General features: G+C 33.6%; 1 protein-coding gene across 1 annotated transcript in view; it reads right to left on the reverse strand.

Annotated features, from left to right (window-relative positions):
* LOC106674237 (carcinine transporter) overlaps positions 1 to 22,483 on the reverse strand; it is a 36,997-nt gene that overhangs the window by 9,703 nt on the left and 4,811 nt on the right. Inside the window, exons 2-3 of the mRNA XM_014406853.2 lie at positions 5,004 to 5,193; positions 383 to 641 (exon numbers count right to left, since the gene is read on the reverse strand). Coding sequence (XP_014262339.1) covers positions 383 to 641; positions 5,004 to 5,193 — 449 coding nt within the window. The remainder of the gene's footprint in view (positions 1 to 382; positions 642 to 5,003; positions 5,194 to 22,483) is intronic.

Consider the following 22,483-nt stretch of genomic DNA (forward strand, 5'->3'; position numbering starts at 1 on the left):
TATTCATTTTTGTGTGATTGGTAAACATTTATAAGTAGTATGTATAATTTATTCATAATTGACAGGCATATCTCAAATATGAAAATTATATTATAATCTAGATAGCTGTTTTCTTTCCTCCTTTTCTTACAATTTTATGGTAGATTAGTTTAATTCAGTTGGATTGCCAATCGGACAATATAAATTTGTGCAACTAGATCGTTGTATATAATAATTGATTATTATTTTATTCATGATCGTGAATATTTTAGTTATGTTCACACAGAATATATAAAAATATTTAAATCGCCCAGAGTTTATCTACTGGTTTTACAGGTTATTGGCGCAATCATTTTAATACCTTAAGACCTTGTCGAATCAAACCGCCAGATTAAGGACTTACCGAGAATGTACATCATCGTGAAACAGTTGTCGAAAGCCAGTCCCACTAGGAACCTGCAGGCTGTGAAAGTCCAAAAAGAAGTTGCCATCGCAGTCAAGAGTCCGCCGACCAAGCCGACCAGATTAGCGCCGATCAGGGCCGGTATCCTGCCGAAATAATCTGCCATCCAGCCGAAGACCAAACCCCCGGTTATGGCTCCAAGGAAGAAAACCGCTGTCGAAAACGACGGCAGTGCTGCATTCTCGCAAACCCAATCAAGCTGAAAAATGAAGCATACACTAATTAACATAACGATAATAATCGATTTTTTATTCCTAATGAATTCATTCTTTGTTCATTCAGGCATATCTTTCGACCAACGTTGCTTTCCTGTTATTAGCAGTTTGTCAGCTAATTTTATTAAACTGCAAGTCCCTAGTTCACAATTTTACTGCAATATCGAATAATTAGATGAACTGACATTACAACGTTCATAAAATCATATGTCGTCTTTATTCAAACTTTTTTAAAGGAAAAAGAGTGAAACAGGGTCAAACAGAGATAGAGAGTGAGAATGGTAACAAAAAGAACTTTTAATTGATGGCGAAATAGATAACCTTTTCCAAGGTTCCTCCTTTCAAAGTTGCGTGAACCAGTTTTATTTTCATAAAATATCACGATTTTAATAGAGATTACAAAGTTTATCAATTTACGCAAACCTATCATTTCGTGAGAAATGCTTTTGGTGACAACAGCCATGGATCATTTTAAGATTTTTCGAAATATTAAAGCCTAATTAGTACAGTGAACAAAAATTCAATTCCATATAATAAATTGAAATTTAGAGCAATCAAATCAAGCATAGGGTAGATGCAGAAAGTTGAAAATGGGAGAATGAAAAGAGAGATTGAGATTGAGAGAGAGAGTGCGAGAGAGAAAGATGGTGAGAGAGTAAGCAGGAATCGGACAAGTAGAGAAAAGCATAGAGAAACAAATAAACAGATAAAAAACATAAAAGCTTATGATGGATGCTGTATACGAGAGAAACTAAGAGTAAAAAAGAAAGAAAAAAGATGAAGAACGAGAGAGAGAGAGAGAGAGAGAGAGAGAGAGAGAAAGAGAGAGAGAGAGAGAGAGGGAGAGTGAGAGAGCGTGTGTTAGGGTGGTTGTGTGAGATATTAGTAGAGATGTTAGTCGATTTTGACTTATTTTATCATAAGTAAGTCTATTCCGGTCTGGGTTCTACCAGTTAACGTAAAAAATACATTTTACAATATATTTTTATGTACATTCATTTGGTCTTTATGGATAAGATTTTTTTATCACATACTTTGTGAAAAAATACACCATACTATTAATTATGAGAACATAAAGAACCTTTACGATCTTGATAAATAATATCATTCAACTTGTTCCGAAACACCCAAAACGTAACCAAAAAGATAAGTAGATACATGTATAGATTGAACAATATATAGATAGATTGATTGGTGTACAAATCTGAAAAAAAAACGACAAGAATGACAAAACCCTGCTAAAATTTGGTTGATGTCTGCTCGGCGATGATCCTGCGATCTGTTCGTGTCATACAATACTGGTCTGCCAGTTCTTGCTCTTTAGGAATAAATTTTATTTCTTTCTACGTAATTTGGGTGTCTTTAATATCTCCTTCACTTCTTTAGACAGGAATGGCAAAATTCCACAGTTTGTAGTCGTCATTGTGATCGGCCCTAAAACATGCAGTGAAGGACAGAGCACACATATGATTGGGTGTAAGAGAAAGACAGCGAAAAAGAAATAAAAAAAAACATAGACAGTAGAAACGATTAAATAAATGGATAATAAATAAAACATAAATATTAAAGAGTGAGAAATAAAAAAATATAACGAGAGAGAGAAGAAGAAAGAGAGGAAGACCAGCATAGAGAAAGAGAAAGAAAGAGAGAGCGAGAGAGACAGTTGAAGGTAGTTTTTATTTTTGTTATTTCGTTTACTGTATTCCTCTATTTATGAAATTACACTAAAACATTTAATTGTTTCAATGAATGTCGCTTTAATGAAAGTTGATTGCATACGTCATTTTTTCTCACGTGAATTTATAAAAAATGATATTTAAAGTTGGCAATCGATAGAACAAAACTGACCCTTAATCAAAAATCTTACGAGAAAGTCAAACTTAAAAGGAAAAATTCCATTTAAATTCGGAAAACAGATAATAAGAAAGTGTTCAGATATGTCAAACAAGTAGTATGTAATTAAAGAAGAAAAAAATAAACTGGCCTTTGTGGCCTAATGTATTCCTGTGCCAGAGAACAAAGACTATTTAAGCTTTTCAAGCATGTCACCATGTTTTATTTTACTGCGAAACCACTGTTTTATCAACGTTCCAATGAAACACTGACCAACTTGATTGATGAGACTGGCCATTTAAGCAAGTATTTTGGCCAGGGACGCTTGCCAATTAAATTATGAGTGTGTGTATAATTTTCTTTTTAATTTTTCGATATTAATCAAGTTAATTGATCCTGGTTGACCGTGGTCAGTTCGACTTTTCAACAAATTAATTTATATGCACGCTGTTTGACTTAACGTAATTAAAATTTTAAATAATCAAACGTCGTAACAGTGTAACGATAATAAATTCATTAAATTAAAAATATTTGCTAAAATTGATGTCATTATTGATAATATTGCCGGTAAAATAATTTCCTAGCCTGTTTATACCGTAAAATCAAATTATATTGTCAACAAACATACGTTCTTAACTTAAAAAAATATGAACATTCTTAACGAATGATTTCTAATAAAAATTTATAGCAAAAACTACCAATTTGAATATAAGATGAATACAGGGTTGAAGGAGTGATTTGGCCGTCCAGGTCGTAGCTGCCACGCTAGCAGTTCAGGGTTCGAATCCTGGCCAATGGAATTTTAATTTTTAGCCGGTATTTTAAGAAAGTGGTTCGAACCGACGTGCTCGAAACCAAACGTGTACTTTAAGCCCTACGGTATGACAGGAATTACTATACTTCGTTTTCACTTGATATCAAATTTGGCTAAATGATTTTAATAATTTTGTTAAAATCATTTTTAACTAGACAGCATATTGAAGGTATTTCTAAAAAATTATGGTTCCTGGAAATGAAAGAATTAAAATTTATTTCGGGTCGAATATATTTTAATTTTTCTTTCTTTTTTTACAAACATTCCTATAAAGCATTCCACTGCAACCAGGAAGTGGAGACAAGTTGTCATTTAAGTACTATTTTTTATGTAGATTTAAATTTATATAAAGCTAAAGCAGTCGCACCTGTTATATTAAATAAAAAAGGAAGTGGCGAGTCAGTAAAAAATTGGCGCTATAACAAGTTTTCTTATCAAATTAAAAAAAATTAACCAAATGGTCCTGACATCCACTGATTCCCTTTTCTGTTCACCTTTTAAATTCCTGCTTTTGAAAACTGGTGTATTAATTTATTTTAATGTTAAAAAACGATTGAAAGTGCAGTTAGAAAACGCCGAAAAATGTTTCCTTGTTGAGCTTTTAGAAAGCCGGCTAATTAAAAACACTGCGGTACCCCATGGCAAACGAGATTGACTAATTGGGAAGCCTTCGACACCGATGTCAATTTTTCCTTGTCATGTTCACGGAGATTTGCTAAAATCGATCAGCTATCGACGATCTGATTCGTTAAAATGTAAATATATTAAAAAGATTGATTCTGAAAGACGTGCTTTGAACATATTTCCCGTTCCGATACAATACTGAACTGTACAGATACTAAGTTATTAGAATATGAGAAAATCAATAGTATCGAGAAAAGAACACGAAACTAGAACAAAATGAAAGCAGTCGAAAACCATAGTAATAAAAGAAAGGTATCATGTTAGTGGAATTTTCTCATAAAAATTTTTAAGAATGAAAATTTTTCTGCTTTTTTTCATAATCAAATATAGCTTCAGCTGTGCAAGGCTTTTGTCATTCTTTCAGTTGACAAATGGATCACATCAAAACCCAAATTCCGCCCTTGGATATTCCAGACCAATGGTTTCAACAGAATGATGGCCGATCCGCTTCGAAGGACTTCGGCTCTTCTTCCTTTAATTCCTTATACAATGTCAAGCTCTTTTATTTTTAAATATTCATATTCTGAATGGATTTTCTTTATTGGCCAATTGTTCCGTTTTAATTCCTATTGAAATCCCGAGAAGCGATGGCCCGAATAGTTTTATCAATGGTGTCGACTTAGTAATAAATAAAACGTCATCGAAAATACCCTGCTCGGTAAGTCATGATTACAGATTTTCGAAAAAGAACGCTTTTATATTCTCTAAAGGAACAGTTTCATTTCTACGAAAATGTTGAGAAGATTCTTCAGAGAAATTCTTCAAGATCATAAAATATTCCAATTAAAGATAAAACTTAAGCATTGATAAACAACGTATAAACGAAATAAAATCAAATTTGATACGGAACAAGGTTTCGATATGATAATGAATAAATCAATTAGTAAAGCCGGTGTAATTTGAATCTCTAAAACATTCAGTATACATTATCCTACACTTTTTTCAGTAGATCAGGTAAATGCTGCTCGTTACCGAAATAATTGTAAATATAATTAATTAATAATTTAATTTTTACCTCAGATGCTATTGTTGAATAGGGAACGTCTGTGTAGTTATATTCCCAACCTTTCGAGCAGGGGATGGTCGGCCAACTGGGATCGGCATGCTTCAACCCTCTGGCGATCACGTCTGTCCAATTGGCGACATAAACCCTGCAATTGTCGTATCCTTCCCCATCCGGGCTAGGAGGTATGCTGAGGCTCATCCTATAACAAATTAAGGCAACTTTTAATTTAAAAAACCATCCGGTCGAGAAGGTATGCTGAGGCTCATCCCATAACAAATTAAGACAACTTTAATTTATAAAAAGAACAACTGCAGAAACACTAAAGTTTGACGATTAAAAAATAAATAAAAGACTGTCGTTGAAATCATTTTGAAGAATTTCCCTTACGGAGCTAATGGATTGGAGATGCATTTTAAGATAAATTAAACACATTTAAAAAAAAGAGAATGTCCAATAACTAAAAACGAAAAAATCGCTTCAGTGAATTCAGTTTTTTTTTGTACGGGAAGTCTGTCCGTCGTTGGATTTTTTCCTCTCGGCGGGAAGCCAGTCAGCGGGAACAAAAATTGATCAGCTTTGATCAATCCGTTTGTTACAGTTCATCGAGTTGCCAATAACCAAGATAAAACTGTCAATTATAATTGTAATTAGTATTGAATGGTATGTTTCTTGCGATACAATAATGGATTTTTTAAACTTGCAACTTGGCATGATTGAACCTAACCGCACGGAAAACCATCACACACCGAAAAACAATACTACAACACGACTGCTAAAAGACGAAAAATAAACTTATTCCGATCAGAAACCAAATTTTTACCGAATCACAAAACACCATGAGATTAAATTGTATGATTTTCTTTTATGGTCTGATGGGCGATTCGGTGATTTTGATTTTTGTCTACCTATCTTTTTTGTTTCAGTCTGGTTTTGATGCCATCAGTGATGGGGTTGGTGTTGATATTGTCATGTTTTATGTTAAAAACTCGACATTGAAAATGGTGTGTAGAGATTAGTGACCGTTAATCGATAGTTATTCATATATCGTGAGATGCGGTCGGGTGTGATGTAGGTTTCAGAAAAATATTTTCTTTATCGTGCCAACGTTTCGATCTTTTATTGAGATCATCTTCAGGGCTCAAAGTGTTTGTCTTCTGTGTCAGAGGGCACTCTCAACACGACACGCAAGAATGACACAATTACACGGAAGACAAACACTTTGAGCCCTGAAGATGATCTCAATAAAGATCGAAACGTTGGCACGATAAAGAAAATGTTTTTCTGAAACCTACATCACACCCGACCGCATCTCACGATTTTATGAATAACTATTGAAGATGATAATAGATCAAAACCAAACTGATACAAAGAACATGATGAACGAAAGTTACCAAACTTCAGCAGAACAAGCTGATCAGAATACAAGAGAAGAACACGTTGACACAAAAGTAAATATTGCTGATAATGACCATTTTGGTCAGCCTATCTCCCGTTTTTGGTCTAATTTCGATACCATCATTGGTGAGTTAAATTATTGGTGCAATTTATGTTAAAAACCCAACAGTGAAGATGAAACCAGATGAAAACCGAACGGATAGAAAGAACAAGATGATTGAAAATGACAAAACGTCAGCAGAACAAGCTGATCAAAGCGTACGACAGAAGAACAGGATGACACAAAAATAAGTACGGCTAGTAAAGGTTTTATATAAATCAAACGAATAGACAAATAGGCAGATAGACAAATAAACAATTTATTTACAAAAAATGAGATAATGTATCAAAATTGCTTATACATAAATAATGGCTTGGATTAACCTCCGTCTGCAGAAGGTTAATGCTGAAATCGTAGAAAAAGGAAAAGGCAAAACCAAAAATTAATCTAGAGAAATATTTCTCAGCATAAAATAAATTGTTAAGGAATACCAAAATCCATTGATCCTAATTGTGAAATTTCTTCTTAGTTCTGCAGGGTGCTGAACCTCTAATTTGGTCATTTTCGTTTTTGGCCTGCCTATCATTGTAGATTTGATCTGTTTTTGATACCATCGTTGGAGGTTTTGATTACTGACATGTTTACAAACCTGAAGATATTAAAACAGAAAAAACCGCGCATACAGGTTTACAATGAAGATCGTATACGACCGAACTGCAGCCGAATACGGTTATCAACGATACCAGAAAAGAACACGCTGTCACAAAGGTAAATATAACTGGTAATGATTTTATGTAAATTTAGTAAACTGGCAAGTAGACAGATAAATGCTTTATTTATAAATTATTCAGAAATCGTGAGATGCGGTCTGGTGTGATGTACGTTTCGGAAAAATATTTTCTTTATCTTGGCACGATAATTTCTGATTATCGATCAACGGTCACTAATCACCACACATTTATTTATAAACATGAGATAATACACGATAAATGCATATATCTAAATTTATATTAATTGAACAATTAATAACATTAATTGAAAAATTAGACTACAGACATAAATCAACACATAAAATTAATGTTTAGGTTAAATAGCCTTGTTGTTGGTTTCATAAACTGAAAAAGTAATTGTGTTGAGAACAAAAGAAAATTGAACACAGCTAGACATTATGACTTTTCCTTCCTAAGCTATTATCTCGGATAAATTATCGAGAAATCAAGCTGAAACGCGCAAGAATGTGTGAAACGGTCTCAAAGGAGCAGGATTGTAGTAACTTACATCTCATAATTAAGCCAACGAAGGTATTTTAAGTGCTAGTACTTAAATTGTCTTCATAAAAAAGAAATAATGAAAGTGAATGATTTTTTATCGGCCTGTTGTATCACATATTAGCCAGAGTAAGTATATCATATTAGAACATTAATTTTCGTTGTGAGGGGGACGGGTCAGAAATTCCAGGTGGGATGGAGGGAGCCGAACCCGGGACCGCAAGATCTTCGTGCAAATTGTCTCGCACGCCAACCACTCGGCTGCCAGTAATAAATATTGTTTTATTATTTTAATGAGCTTTGGTTCATCTAGACTTCCATAAGAAAGATTAAACTTAATTTTTGAAAGATTGTTTAGGTTTTAACTTTATCATTGTTGAACACATTCTACAAGATATGAAGTACGATTTGATACTATATTTATTTAATTGGTAACAAATATTGCGTTTGTATTATTTTATTTAATAAAATTTTGTATGTATGAAACCTTCCTAAACAAATAAAAAATAGGGAAGGTCAAATTGTCAAGTTTGTCGACTAACTTTCAACATATGTTGAAATATCAATGTCAATATGTCAATATCTGTTAGTCAAAACAGATCATTACTGACTTATCTCCCAGAGTAGTTAATTAATTCCAGCTTTTTTTAAATCGAGGTTTGCAAGTACACCTTGACCATCAAAAAACACTTCACTTTTGGCGCTTGGACACTTTTAATTAACCTTCTCCGGCACAATTCCTCCAGTTGAGCTCATTAAGATTGCGCCTGCTATCACAAGACTGTGTCTGAATACAAATCGAGCGGCCTTAGCATTCAATCAAATGCCGATAACATCTTAACCATCTCGGATTCCAATGCAAAATGTACGAGTTATGTTGGTATTGAAAATTACCGTGTCGTGCGAAAGGGAAAACCGGCTTCTGTGGCATTTACGAGCATTCTTCGAGACATTACCGAGCAAAACGATTGAATTCTGACAAGATTTATGACAGATTAACACGTTCCGTTGAAAGGATTTTGAATTTTACTGCAATATATAATGGAAATACTCTCAACAATTATTTTTGCTGAATAGATGTAAATATTTCTTGTTTGCACATCTATATCTTTCCACAATAAAATGGCACTAAGTCTGACATCTATCTAGATACTTACTTTACTGTTAATTTGGCCTTCCTCCCGACAATTTCACCTTCATTTTTAGTCATTCCTTATTTGAAAAAAAAGTGTCTACCTTAAATAAATAATAATACTAATATCCGAAAATGACAGAAATGATAAAAGTCCCCAGTAGAAATATATTATGGAAATAGGAATAAAAATATACGCGTAAAATTAGGGGTCTTGTCTAAAAAAATTCTATTCAAATCCATATTCAAAAATTCCAAAATTTTGGATGGATTGGATCTAATACATTGTTAAGATGGACGCGGGCAGCCCACAGGGTAGTGGTCCCAGTCTGTATATATTGCCGATTCTATCTACAACATTTACTACTGTATGAATATACCCGGATGGCACTGCCGTTCATTCCTCGAAATCGTACCCCGTTATAATTCGAACCTTCCAGAAACACCCAAAAACTGGACCTTCACCCTCCATCGTATTCATTAGTACCTCAAATTTATATAACTATATATTATCTGGAATCTCCATAAACGACTTAAAAGGAAAGAAATGGCTGAAAACCCTAATAAACAACTGATCGAAACTCTCCCCCGACGACTACATATTTATATAAAACTTACTAATCTAATAAACTTTCCAATCTCCGCTGAAGCCACATTCCTCCTACTGGTCATTTAGTTCTTGAGACACTGTGCCGGCGGCACCGCCGAGACACACCACCGGATCCGAGCCCCTCGGCACCCGGCACCAGACCGGCCCAAGTGCTAGGCAGTGGAGCCAACAGGATCTCGCGATTTTTATAATTTGGACCCTGTCGCGCAGTGCTTATTCGAAAAGGGGTCGGTGTCCAGTCACCATCGACATCTCCTCAAGCTCACCGGAATATCTTGATCCTAGAGTCCCGAGCGGACCCCCAACCCAGCTCCGGACCGACCCGTAACCGAAGACCGCGAGCCCCGCCGCACCACCGACGTGGGGACCTCGCAATGGGAGCAACTGTATAACTAAATTTTATTTATTTGTTTCCTTTTAGCCAGGAAGTTGAATATGTTATATATGTAAGGTGAATTATCGTTCAGAAAACTATGTATATCGTTGGGAATTTGGTAGTGGGATCTAGCAGAGGAATATAAGAGGCACTCAATTGAACTGTGGATTATAGTGATAGGAGATTTACAAGTTGGACATGTGGGTTTGGGTTTTTTTTCAGGACGTAACTATGGGTGAGCCGGGAATGACCAATTCGTAGACGGGTTAACAGTGTCTCTTGTTTTCGAGAAGGTCTGGAGGAGGATTTCCATTGTTTGACATCTTTTTTTATATTGAGAAGCTTGCTTCCAGTGCATGCACCCCATTCCTGACTTCAGGCCCCCATGCGAGTCGCCTCACGTGGCCACAAAAGTCTCTGTAGGGGACTTCACTCCGAGGAGAGCCAGTTAAGGCAGCCCTCCTTGCCATTTCGTCAGCCCTTTCATTGCCAGGCAAGCCCGCATGACCAGGAATCCACTTAAATGATACTCTTATATTGTGGTCATAGTGTTGTTTCGATTTATATAACACATCCTGGATGTCGGGATTAAGAGAATAAGTGTTTTTTAGCGTAGTGAGGGAGTCGGAGCAGATTATAAGATGGCTATAAGATGCAGAGATGACGTTTAAAGCCTTAGCTAGGGCCAGGAGTTCAGCAGTGAAATTAGAGTAAATGTGATTTAGTTTAAAAAGATGTGCTCGAAACCCACGACAGCGGAACCTACTCCATCGTCAGATTTGGATCCATCGTTATAAACAAAATCAGCCGACCGATGCCTGGACTTGAACTTAAGAAACTCTTTCTGATACATATAAGGAGGGGTATTTTCTTTACGGAAAAAGTAAAGGGTGAGAGGGAGGGTGCAGGAAGTGTCCAGGGTGGTAAAGGGGACGTTTGTAGATTTTGGATGCATGAAATTATAATATTGAAGTCTGTAAGGTAGATGTATATTCTAAGTTGAAAGGAAAAACGTGGACTATGCCAGTTCGGAAATTCGAGAAGAAGTAATGGAGGGGTGTTGGGGGATGGCAATGATTTTGGCAAAAAAGGATAGATCAGATATTCGACATCTGAATTTTAGTGATAGATCGCCGGCATCGACATGAATGCTGTTCACAGGGCTAGTTCGGAACGCGCCAGTAGCCATGCGCAGGGCTGAATTTTGAATAGGATTGATGAGATCTACAGTTTTTCACTTGCAAAACCATATGCAATCGAGCCATATTCTATTTTAGATTGGATGAGGGTTTTGTGTAGTCTTAAAAGACTACTTCTCTCGGCTCTGAATTGAGTGGAAGCTAGTAAACGAAAAAGGTTCAATGAAGATAGATAGGATTGCTTTATGGTTTTTAGGTGGAGCTTCCAGTCAAGCGTTTGTCAAATGTTAGACCAAGGTAGCGTACAGAATCAACAAAAGGAATATTAATAATGTAAATTTTGAAGGTAGGAAGGATAGTGGGTTGTCTATTGCAAAAGAGAACAGCAACAGTTTAATCCACACTCCACAATCACGAATCTTTAAATCAATTATGAAAATTGAATATTCTCAAATGAGAACTAATCTTAAAATTGCCATTAAATTGGACGGCATCTCTTCTTTCCCTTTCTCTCTCACTCGTTCTCGCTCTTTTCTCGCTCACTCACTCTCTCTCACCCAGCCCCTCTCTATAACAACTCACTTTAAAATCTGTCATGATTTTTTAACAATCTCTCTCTCCGGCTCCTCTCTCCTCTCTCTCTCTCTCCCACTCTCACTTTATCTCTTCCTCTCTAAATTTCTTTTTAATTGTCTATCTTCCTCCATCCCACCAATCCCTATTTTTATTATTCAAATTCTCTTTTTTGTCTATCTGTTTGTCTTTCTATCCGTCTGTCCCTCAGCCTCTCTTTGTTTCTTTCTCTCACTCTCTATCTATGTATCCATCTATCTCTTCACCACTGGGTTTCTCTTTCCTTGTCTACCTCTCTCTCACGCTCTCACTCTCTCTAAGTCTCTCTCTCTTTTCTCATTTACTAATAAATAATAATGCTACTGACTAAAATAATATTGACGACAATTTTACTTTTTTACTTGCTATTTGTCACGTGTTTCGTTGTTTGGAGTATAAAAAAATTATTCCTATATCATTTTCCTTCCAAGAAAAGTATATAAATTATTTTCTACTTTTATTGGATGTACATCATATTTTTTCAATTATTTGATTGTAAAAGCGCATAAATACTTACATAACACAAGTAAAAAGTATTTTCAGGCACGACTGACAGGAGTATTTTATCAATTTTGATTCCTGTATTTACACAAAAAAATTAATTAAACCGGTCTTTCTGAGAACATGTCATAAAGCAAAGTTCTAGTGAACAAAATCATTGTTTGATTAAAAACCCAAACCCCATAAAATAAACTGCAAGGTTCTTCCTTAAAAAATTGTCTGAACCTGTTTTGTTTAAGTGCAATATCTTTGTTTTTACTAATATCTTGTAATTTCCTTCTTTTCTCACTGCGAAGGGAAAAAACCGTGATAAACCTTGAAATGAAAGGACAAAACAGAGGCAATTAAATTTAATTTTAAAGTAATAGAAAAAACTCTAGTTTTATAAAAATATTTATTTATTTAGATCTTTATATTTTTTTCAGCTTAAATAGTGTCCATTTTATCGACTTATAAGTAAATGTGCGGTGGTTAGCGACCTATAATCGATAATTATTCAGAAATAAAGATGTACTTCTGAGATTTAACACAATATTTTTATAGAAAACATTCAGTTCCTTGTTTTCGAGGAGTATATTATATTCATCAGGACTTTGAACGGGTTGTCTTGAAACCATACTATTCAGTACTGAATACCTTCAAATTTGGTAAAAACTGCTGTACGCGTCCCAGGTTTAGTCAACGATTTTGTTCATTTTAAGTAAATCTTGCGATTACAATGGAATCGATTTGTTTTCAAAAATGTACATCCCAGTGAGAGAAAAGGCAATTAATTTTATAACAATGAATATGTCTAATTTTTAAATACAATTTATAAAGAAAAGTTTTAAAAAACATATTATAATATTTATTAATAATTAATTTTTAAGAAAATGTTTAGCCTACTGAAAAAATTAATTATCCCATTATACGTCACTACTAGAGGCTAAATGTTCAATAAATTATTATTTTTGTTTATCTTATTCACGGATTTTATCAAAAAATTGATAAGCCCACACAAGTCCCAATATTAAAAGCTTTAATCTATTTACCTGAAACAGGTGAACTGAGATTGGATATATGCAAATCATTTCCTGAATCGGCCCCCAACTACCCCACTTCTTATCCCTAATTTGCCGCTTGTCTTGATTTACATATATCGGCAAGACGAGGCCAGTCCAATAATTTATTTATTGTCAAGTTGCTGTAGATGATTTACCGCATTAGTTTCGATCCTGCGCTTCCATGTTAGTTATTTTACTAGCTTAATACCGATGAAAATAAGTTATACTCAAGCACGAAAAACTTCGAACCATAAATCGCTTTCTGAAGAATGTCATCATACAACATGCTTTGAAGTTTTTTATTTTTATAATTTATAAATTTTTAATATAGATTAATATAGGAAGTAACGAATTGTGATAGGTCAATTAAAATCACTGAATTACGGAATTTGTAATAATAATTGTTATTAGGAGGCTTATCAAAAGTTTTCATCATTTACTAGCCTGTTCTTGAAGGGTTTTTTAATAAGGTACAGAAGGCCAACAACTATAGATATTTAACTAAACGAGAAAAAGACAGATCAGATAAGATAGTAAAATTATTTTAAATAATTGGCAAGTTTGCAAAACCATTAAAATCATAGACGGTTTATGCAATTTTTTTCTAATTTACATGATACAAAGGAGAGTGGATCGAAAATTTCTTATAGCTGATCTCAAATCAACATACAGGGGGTCAGCTAAAAAAAGAAATTGTTGACAGTACATCTAAAGTCGGGTGCAATGCCGTAAACTTAAGTTTTATCTCAATCCGTTGAAAAGTTACGATTTTTTTTTTTAATTTTATGAAAAACACGTTTCTTTAAATAAAACCTGGAATTTCCCCACTCTAACGTTACTTTTCCGCATTTTTAGATTATCACCGAATTTCCTTTTAGATAAGTTCACTTTTGTTCTAAAAATTGCCAATCTACTTACAAAACTGTGCTCTAGTACAAATTGCACAAACATTATTAAAGTTGCGAAATGGTTATTTTGGATCAATTTCTTTAAACCGTAGCTCCCCTCACATTGCATCATTAATAATAATAAACTAGCTAAAAACATTTTATAGCTTTCCAACTATCTATTTAAAACCTCGTTTATTTTGATGGACAATTTCAGTTGAATGTTGGAAACACGTGGCCTGGGACGTATCCTGGAATTTAATGCATGGCCCAAGAATTGATCGGGTGGTTTTCATTTTGAAGAATAATTTGTTTCTTTACTAATAAGTTATTGTAGATGCATTTGCATTTATTAATTTACATGCCCACACTAACACTAAACACCAGTCAAAACCTCTTAAACAAACAAATTAACAATAGCGCACATACATCATTTACACCTATCAAAACATGATAAAAAGTAAAAATAGAATTGACCGTCGATCACAAATACTGAAAAAGGCTCAAAGATAACGCCAACACACGCACCCCAAACCTCACAACCTTATAAAAGAGACGACCTCGCAGAAATCTCACAGACACACTGACGATGGTAAAATCCAGCCCACTGAGGAAAGGCAGACCAAAATGGTTAGTAACGATCAAAATTGACTTCCCTGCACACCTCTAGTAGACGAGAAAGTTTGAAAAGCAATGTAATGTAAGAAAAATTAGTGATATTGAGTGCAACTGTAAGGGAAATTCGCATGTAAGTAAATTTAGGCGTAAAGGAAATTCTTTTAAATAATAATGTGTCAGAAAAAAATATATTCAGGGATGTGGTAAATGTTAATTAAAAATTAATTCATCATAATAATTTAAGTGAAAGTGATTAAGTGAGCTGTTAAATATTTGTTGTATGGAGAAAATAATAATCCAAGGAATATAAATTATTTGGTTAGATTCAATGTTGTTTTGACAGATAAATTCCATATTACCATGGACTTCCATAGTATTTGCCGTTTCTTTACTCTACAACGATAGGCACTAAGACATGAATACTTTTTTAGTTTTTACATAACTCTAAGCGTTCCTCCTGGATAATTGACAAGTTATAAAACGTGTAAAAACATGTGTAAATGATACTTTGTATACAATCATTTTGTATAACGTATTATATTTTTCAGTATTTGGATATTTGTTTAGCTAAGCGGGTCTCGGATCTACTGTACTTTAACAGCCATTTCCTCATTTCCGCATTTCTTCCTTGTCTGAATCATAAGACCCTTGAGTTGTTTTCGAGGTTGAGCCGCTCACGTCCGCTCGTTTTTTTATTGTTGTACTTGGTTTTAAAGCCTAATATCCTTGTTTTCACCGACAATTTAGATTTAATTTAGGTTAATCTGGTTCAATCAAAACAGAAAAACGACGTTTTGTCCTAATATGGTTATAATATGATTATAGAACCTTGATTGTCGGTTTTATAGCTTGCATTGATATAAAAAAATCAAATCCATTAGTCTTTCCTATACAGCAAGGCATATTTTACAACCTAATTTAGTAGTTTTTTTGTTCACAGACGTAGACAAAACACACTTTCAAAAAAAGTGTTTCATTTTCACTTGACATTCATAACTGCTGAAGACGGGGAGTAGGCAGCGCCCCGAAATCGATATATTTTTATCTATTTTTTAAATAAAGTCTACTTTTTAAGAAACTGTGCTTTTGATGGTCTGCGTGGAATGGAGGGGATCAAGATAAAAAATAAATTTTAAAAACAAGCTACAGTATAAAATAATAACAAAAATATTATCAATACAAGATAATATAGTTTTTTTATTGTTATAAATTTTTTTTTCTTTCTGGAAAATCTTTCTGGACGGATTGTGTCATAAAACCGTCTTTGAGGAATTTATCTCCTTTTACATTCTACTATTACGATTTTTTTAAAGTATATCATAGCGAACCACCCTGTATTAATTTTAACGATTTTACACTGATTTTCTCCAGATATAGCGTGCAAGAAAAAGAAATTAATCGAGTTTGCAGAATTTTTATGCTGATTTTTTTTTATACATGGATTGTGATGTTAGTAATGGTAAATGATAAAAAAATATAATAATGGTTTGATGCAAACGAATGAAATATTTATTTTTCAACTAATCTTTGGTATTGTTACTCTAAAATTAAAATAAAACAGAGGTCCAATTGATGGAAACAACTGACATTACTATTTTGTCTTTTTATCTATTTTAAATAAAACTAATTTCGTTTTGTAGTTCAAGATTTTATTTAACAAGAAATATCTTGGGAAACCCCAAAATAAACCAAAAAACATAAATAAATAAATTTCAGAAAAATTTGGACGTATACGTTTGTAATAGTTCTTTTACATTATTCATGCGACCAGATTTTTTTTAGTAAAAATCAAAAAATGCATTAAACTGAAAGCTGATTATTAAAGCTGAAAATTGGCAAACGCTAAAAACCAAACGTGTACATATCGCGTGAAGTAATTATAATTTTACTAGGTTATTATTTGGAAAACACGCCCAATTTCATAAACGATGTTGTAAATCTCAAACATTAATTAAATTTGTTTGAATAATTATCATTGATGAATTAGTTTCTGATGAAATTTGATCAAATTTGTTAATTTGTACGATAAAAATCGACTCCGTCTAATTTAGCTAAAATAGTCTATGATGTCCAATTCTGTGGCAAATACAATTTTAGGCCTTGAAACGGATAGATACTAGGTATGCAATAAAAAAAGTCAATAACACAAGAGAGGAGAAAGAGAGAGGGAGCGGGAGAGAGAGAGAGAGAGAGAGAGAGAGAGAGAGAGAGAGAGAGAGAGAGTGAGAGAAAGCTTTACGTTTGAGCGTGTAATAGTGACATAATTATTAAAAATAAACAACTCAGACAATATATTATCTTTATGAGTGACGACATGATAATATGTTGAGTGTTGTATGACGTTGTCTAGGTAAACAAAAATATTATATTTTCTTGCAGTGAGGTAATCGGGGAAATCATTACAATTTTATTCATAAGCACTAAAATAGTATAGAAGTGCTTAATATCCATCAATTAGTACGAAATAAAACTGTTAACCCTGACGTGGAAAAGGGTATGAATTTAAATAAGAAACAGGGCTAGCACAATACGAATCAACACTGTAAAATATTCAATCAGGATCAAAAGTAAGCACATTGAATAGTTTACTAAAAGATGACCCAAACTGTTCAGAAGATACGATAAAAACTTCATATCTAAAACGACCACTAAAACGTACGAGATATCAAATTAGAATGATTCTGATATCATTGTTCATTAAACAAAAAACTCATAAAATGGTAATAATTGAAGAATAATCTTGCAGGCTAGTTTTCAAAATGATGCTTTACAGACTGTGGAGTTTAAGTAGTGGTTTATTCAAGGGGTCTGATCTCATCTCATATGGGCGAACATTTAAAATAATATGGGGTCCAGGTCCGGTTGGTCTTGCACTGCTACGTCAAGTATACACCAACTTAAAGTGCATTACAAGTATGTAAAAAATCAAGAACGTACTCGGAGATCAGACATCATATGCGTCCGCCCTCTTTTGTATTGTGTGCATTATTTGAAGAAGGATGAAGTCTGATGACTTATGATTGAGGACTGATTACTGTTTCAGATGGATCCGCTTCGTTTAGCATACCAAGAAATCTAAAGCAAGTCAAATTGACTGGGGACAGGGTTAAGGTTTAAAATTTGAATGATGATAATGTCGTGGTCCACCCCGTCTCGCTCTTTATTTTCAACCGTGATGAATTTCACTTTGGAAAGGCATATGACAATGGACGATGCTGGACATCCCTAAAACACTGCGCATTTTCATTGTTTAGGACATAGAACACAGTTTACCACAATAAATCAATTAAGGTGTTAGTAAACGGGGATTGCTATAAATTTACTCCACAAATAAATTCGTATAAATTGAAAAAAAAAAAGGTGGTTGCATCTGACAAATTTGTGCTATGATTTTTGCCCGGTCAAATCATTGACGCAGCTTAGGCTGATACTATACGCCGCTTAAAATTATGGGGCGAGTAGGTTACATCGTGGAGGATTCAAGGGATGTCAGATAGTCGCTAGCTTGAACGGATTGTCTAAGTTGATTGATTTGTTGTGTCAAAGTTACTAATTTTGTCCCAATTGAAGCTGACAGCCTTAGTCGTGAAGTTCGCTCTTTGAAGTTTTTTTATGAAGGTTTTCATGAACCTCTCGAGAATCAAGGGCACCAAGTTCAAAATTCCTATCGACTGCTGATTTGTCAAAATAATGTGTCGTTAACGTTTGCAATGTGTAAAGATAGAAAAAAAGTTTCCACATATATTAATCCGACCTTTCGATTGGAATTTCCTGCGTTGCGAAACGCCGATCGGAGCTGTTAATTCATATGACAAAGGACGAAAAGTGCTTTTGTATTTTTTTTCCAACTAGGTAAGCCCGAATTGCTTTGGAGCTGACGCTGTAATGCGACCGCTTACATTTTATAATAACAGAATGCGCCGAAACCGGTTCGGAGTTGCATGAGTAGCGGTCCCAGAAGCCCATTAACTCTTGAATATCGAGCACTGGGGCAAGGTTGAGATTGATTAACGACATTATTTTATTTTCAAACGATCCTTGTCGGACACAGGATTGTGACACAAGTTATTAAAAAGGCACTGGCAATTTTTTTTTTATGCCAGCAGTGCTGTTTGTCTTTCTTCGACAAAAGATGCTTATCTATGCTTTCGAGTGATTATTTTAAATAAATCAATCGACATTGAATCACATAAGCCACGTTAAAGCTAATTATTTGTGTAAATGAGTAATTTTTTGTTGGGCCTTTCGTTTAATTCTTAACGCATATGTTAGACGACTTTTGTGAGAGACTTTTTGAGTACGCAATAAAATTTTATAATTTAAAGAATGTTTCTGCTTGAAGCATTTAATAGTATCAGACAAGCGCAATAGACAGATAACAGATAAATTTGAGGTAGATATAACGGAGAGAGAAAAGTGAAAAGAAAGGGTGAGAGAGAGGAGAGACAGAAAAAGTTAGATAGAAAGAGAAAATATAGAATATTCTATATAAAGAAAGAGGAGAGAAGGAGAAAGAAAGTGATTGAGATAAAGAAAAATAGAGATAGGATATCATGAAATTTAATTTTACCAAGCAGTTCATATCAAAAGTTAAGTTAAATTTATTTGTTCATTTCCGATTTGACCACGACAGAGCAAAAAATAAATAAATAAAGAGAGAAAGTGTGAGAGAGAGAGAGAGAAGGAGAGGGAGAAAATGAGTGAGAAAGGTAGTAGGGAGAGGTTATCATTAAATTTATTTTATTATTATTTTATATTATAATATTATATATTAGTCATTACTTTATCCGTACAAATTTGTTTAAAGGAAAAAGAGAGAGAGAGAGAAAGAATACAGAAACAAAAGTAAGGAGGAAATTGAGAATATGAAAAGAGGGAAAGAAAAGCAGATATGTAAAAAAGAGAGTAAGAGAGAAAAAAGTGCGAGGAGGGAAGAAAAGAGACAGAACGAGAAAAAAGGGTGATAGAATAGGAAAGCGATGGAGGGGAAAAAGAGGAAATTATATTGAGAAAGTAAAAGACAGATATAGAAAGGGAGAGATTGTGTTTGTGTGTGAACGAGCTAGAAAAAAATTATGTGTAATGAGTGAGAGAACGTAAGACAGATAAGAAAATACATAGATGGATAGATAAATAAGGGAATAAGAGATTGAAAGTGAAAAGAGAGAGAGAGAGAAAGTGAGAGAGTTTGAATCCCTAAGAAAAATGGATAAACAGAGACCTCGACTGATCCCGTCCACATAGTCTAACATGTAGCTCACATAGCGATTCAAACGATGTTTTAGAGAGGTTATGCTTATCACTTTGATAAATATTTCAAAAAGACAGCGGCAAAATTATTGTAGATTAATATAAAATATATGTATAGAATAATACTTCCATCATTCATGTGTGGACTTTTCTTGACTGGCCAGTTCAGAACATTTAGTAACTTTTTTTTTATCAGAAGATTTGTGGGTAGACAAAATTTGACTTAAATTTGTTTTTTAAGGTCAATGAGCACAGCTCGGCCATGTCTGACCATCCAAATTGTTCTGAATTTTATGAGTAATCGCTTGGGTTGACTTTTATTGACCCTGGTCAGTACTGAACGCTCGTCCTCCTTGTGTCACATTTGTTTTTTCATTTTCCAAAAGAGTTATCATTCTTTTACCCAATTGAAGCTTAATTGTATCTTAAATCAAGAAAAAAACATCCTGGCCAGACCGTGTTGGTTGTGAACTTTAAAATAAATTAAATTCATAGTTTAGACTAAGAATATTTATCCAAAAGTCATTAAATTGAGACTCATCATCTTTGTGTTGCTTATATTTTATTTGTGTATGATCACCACCATCATTATTTGTTTCTAAAGGAAACAATGATGTGTTATTGCCTTAGTTTTGGTAATTTCTCATATAGTGGATATTATCGGAGATAGGCACAAGTGTGACATTTTGAGTGATTTTTCAATATTGGCACTTCTTCACTCTGTGACATTTCTTTAATTAGACCGGAGATTATTTTCAGCGGGTAATAATGTACTTTGAAAAGAAACAGGGTATATTCTACAATTAATAGGCTGTATAGATGAATCATTGACCTACTTAGTTCTGACAAATTATCATGTGTGAACTACGCTTAAGTAAGGCCATTTTAATGACTGGTAATTACAGAAAACTTCTTCTATTTCTGCCTCTTCTTTGTTTCTCCAGTCCAGACTTTCGTCTGTGTGTAATCAATATTGATATTTTAATTTAAGCAAAAGGGAATTATAATTAATACTTAAAATTTGTTCTATACCTATCACTTTCTCATTTTTAAGACTCGAGGATTTTATCTTAATAATTACAAGTCAATTATAATAAAAAGAACATTTGATTAATATTTACACAATAATATAAATCATTACATATGAATCATTGACTATTATAATTTATTAATAATAAATTTTCATGCGGGGAGTACGTTTAAATGTAACGTTTTTCAATTGTTAGTAAATACTGAAAATTTGCTATTTTTTAGTCAAAACTTTATTTTTCTTGACCTCTGAATCTTTCAAGTGTGAACTACGTTTAGAGGTGACGTTTTGAATGACTTATTCTTTATCTGACACTCCGAAATTTTCTCAACTGGAGGTTTAATCATGAACGATCAATAAATCATTGACCTGTTCTGACGAAATAACGTGTGTACTATGCTGTCACTTTTAAATGACGGTTCGCTTTAAGTTTTTTCTCTTTCTATCATCTGATTTTTGTATTCCATAGTCTTTTGTCTGTGATTTGGTAATAAATATCTTTTAATTCGAGCTCAAAAAATTATAATTATTACAACTTAGAATGGATCAATGAATCAGTGACCTGCTTTAGAGAAATTCTCGTGTATCAACTACTTGGAAAAATAGTTTATTTAATGACAGGCCAATAAGAAAAATTTGTTCTTTTTATGTCACTTTTTATTTTTATCGATCGGAGGCTTTTGACTGTATGATATGAATTTTGACAATTTTTTGTCAGATAAAAGTTAAAAATATCAATAATCATGAAGGATCAATAAATTATGAACCTCTTGTGGCCAAGTATCATGTGTGAACTACGCTTAAGAGTCACTTTTCGACAACTGGCCAATAAATTAGTATAGATCAATAAACGATTAATAACTGAAAAATTCTCATATGTGAACTGTTCTAATGAGTCGTGTTTTTAACACCTTGACATTAGTGCAAACTTTTTTCCTTCAGGTATTTTTTACAGAGTATGATATTCTCAGAGGGATATGAAAATTGAACTACTAATGAGTGATGTTTTTAACAACTGTATTTAACATAAGCACTTGTTTTCTGTCTGTCGGTTTTTTTTAGCCAAAAAGATTTTCTCACTGGAATATGAACATTGACCATTTTATAAAAAATTATAATTAGTAAAAATCACAAAGGATCAATAAAAATCACAAACTTTCTTGTGTGAACTATTTAAAAGTGTCTTTAATGACTGGTCATTAATAAAAACGAGTTCTTAGGTTTTTTCGTTTGGTATCAATATTGTGCGGATATTCATTCGCCTGAAATCCTTGCCGAGGAAACCACATTTACTTAGATCATCACTGATTACATGACTATTTTTTATCATCGATATTAGCTTTTTGAGACGATAACAGATCGTGAGATGCGGTCTGCTGTGACGTAGATTTTAGAAAAACATTTTCTTTATCGTGCCAACGTTTCGGTCATTATTGAGATCATCTTCAGGACCTGGGATTTATAAACATTGTTTAAATTTTACAAATACATGTAGGAAGTGAAAAAACATGTATTTATAAAATTTAAACAATGTTTATACATCCCAGGCCCTGAAGATGATCTCAATAAAGATCGAAACGTTGGCACG

Source organism: Cimex lectularius, unplaced genomic scaffold (assembly GCF_000648675.2).
Source record: "Cimex lectularius strain Harlan isolate CLEC.00 unplaced genomic scaffold, Clec_2.1 scaffold308, whole genome shotgun sequence".
In the NCBI taxonomy this organism is placed as follows: domain Eukaryota; kingdom Metazoa; phylum Arthropoda; class Insecta; order Hemiptera; family Cimicidae; genus Cimex; species Cimex lectularius.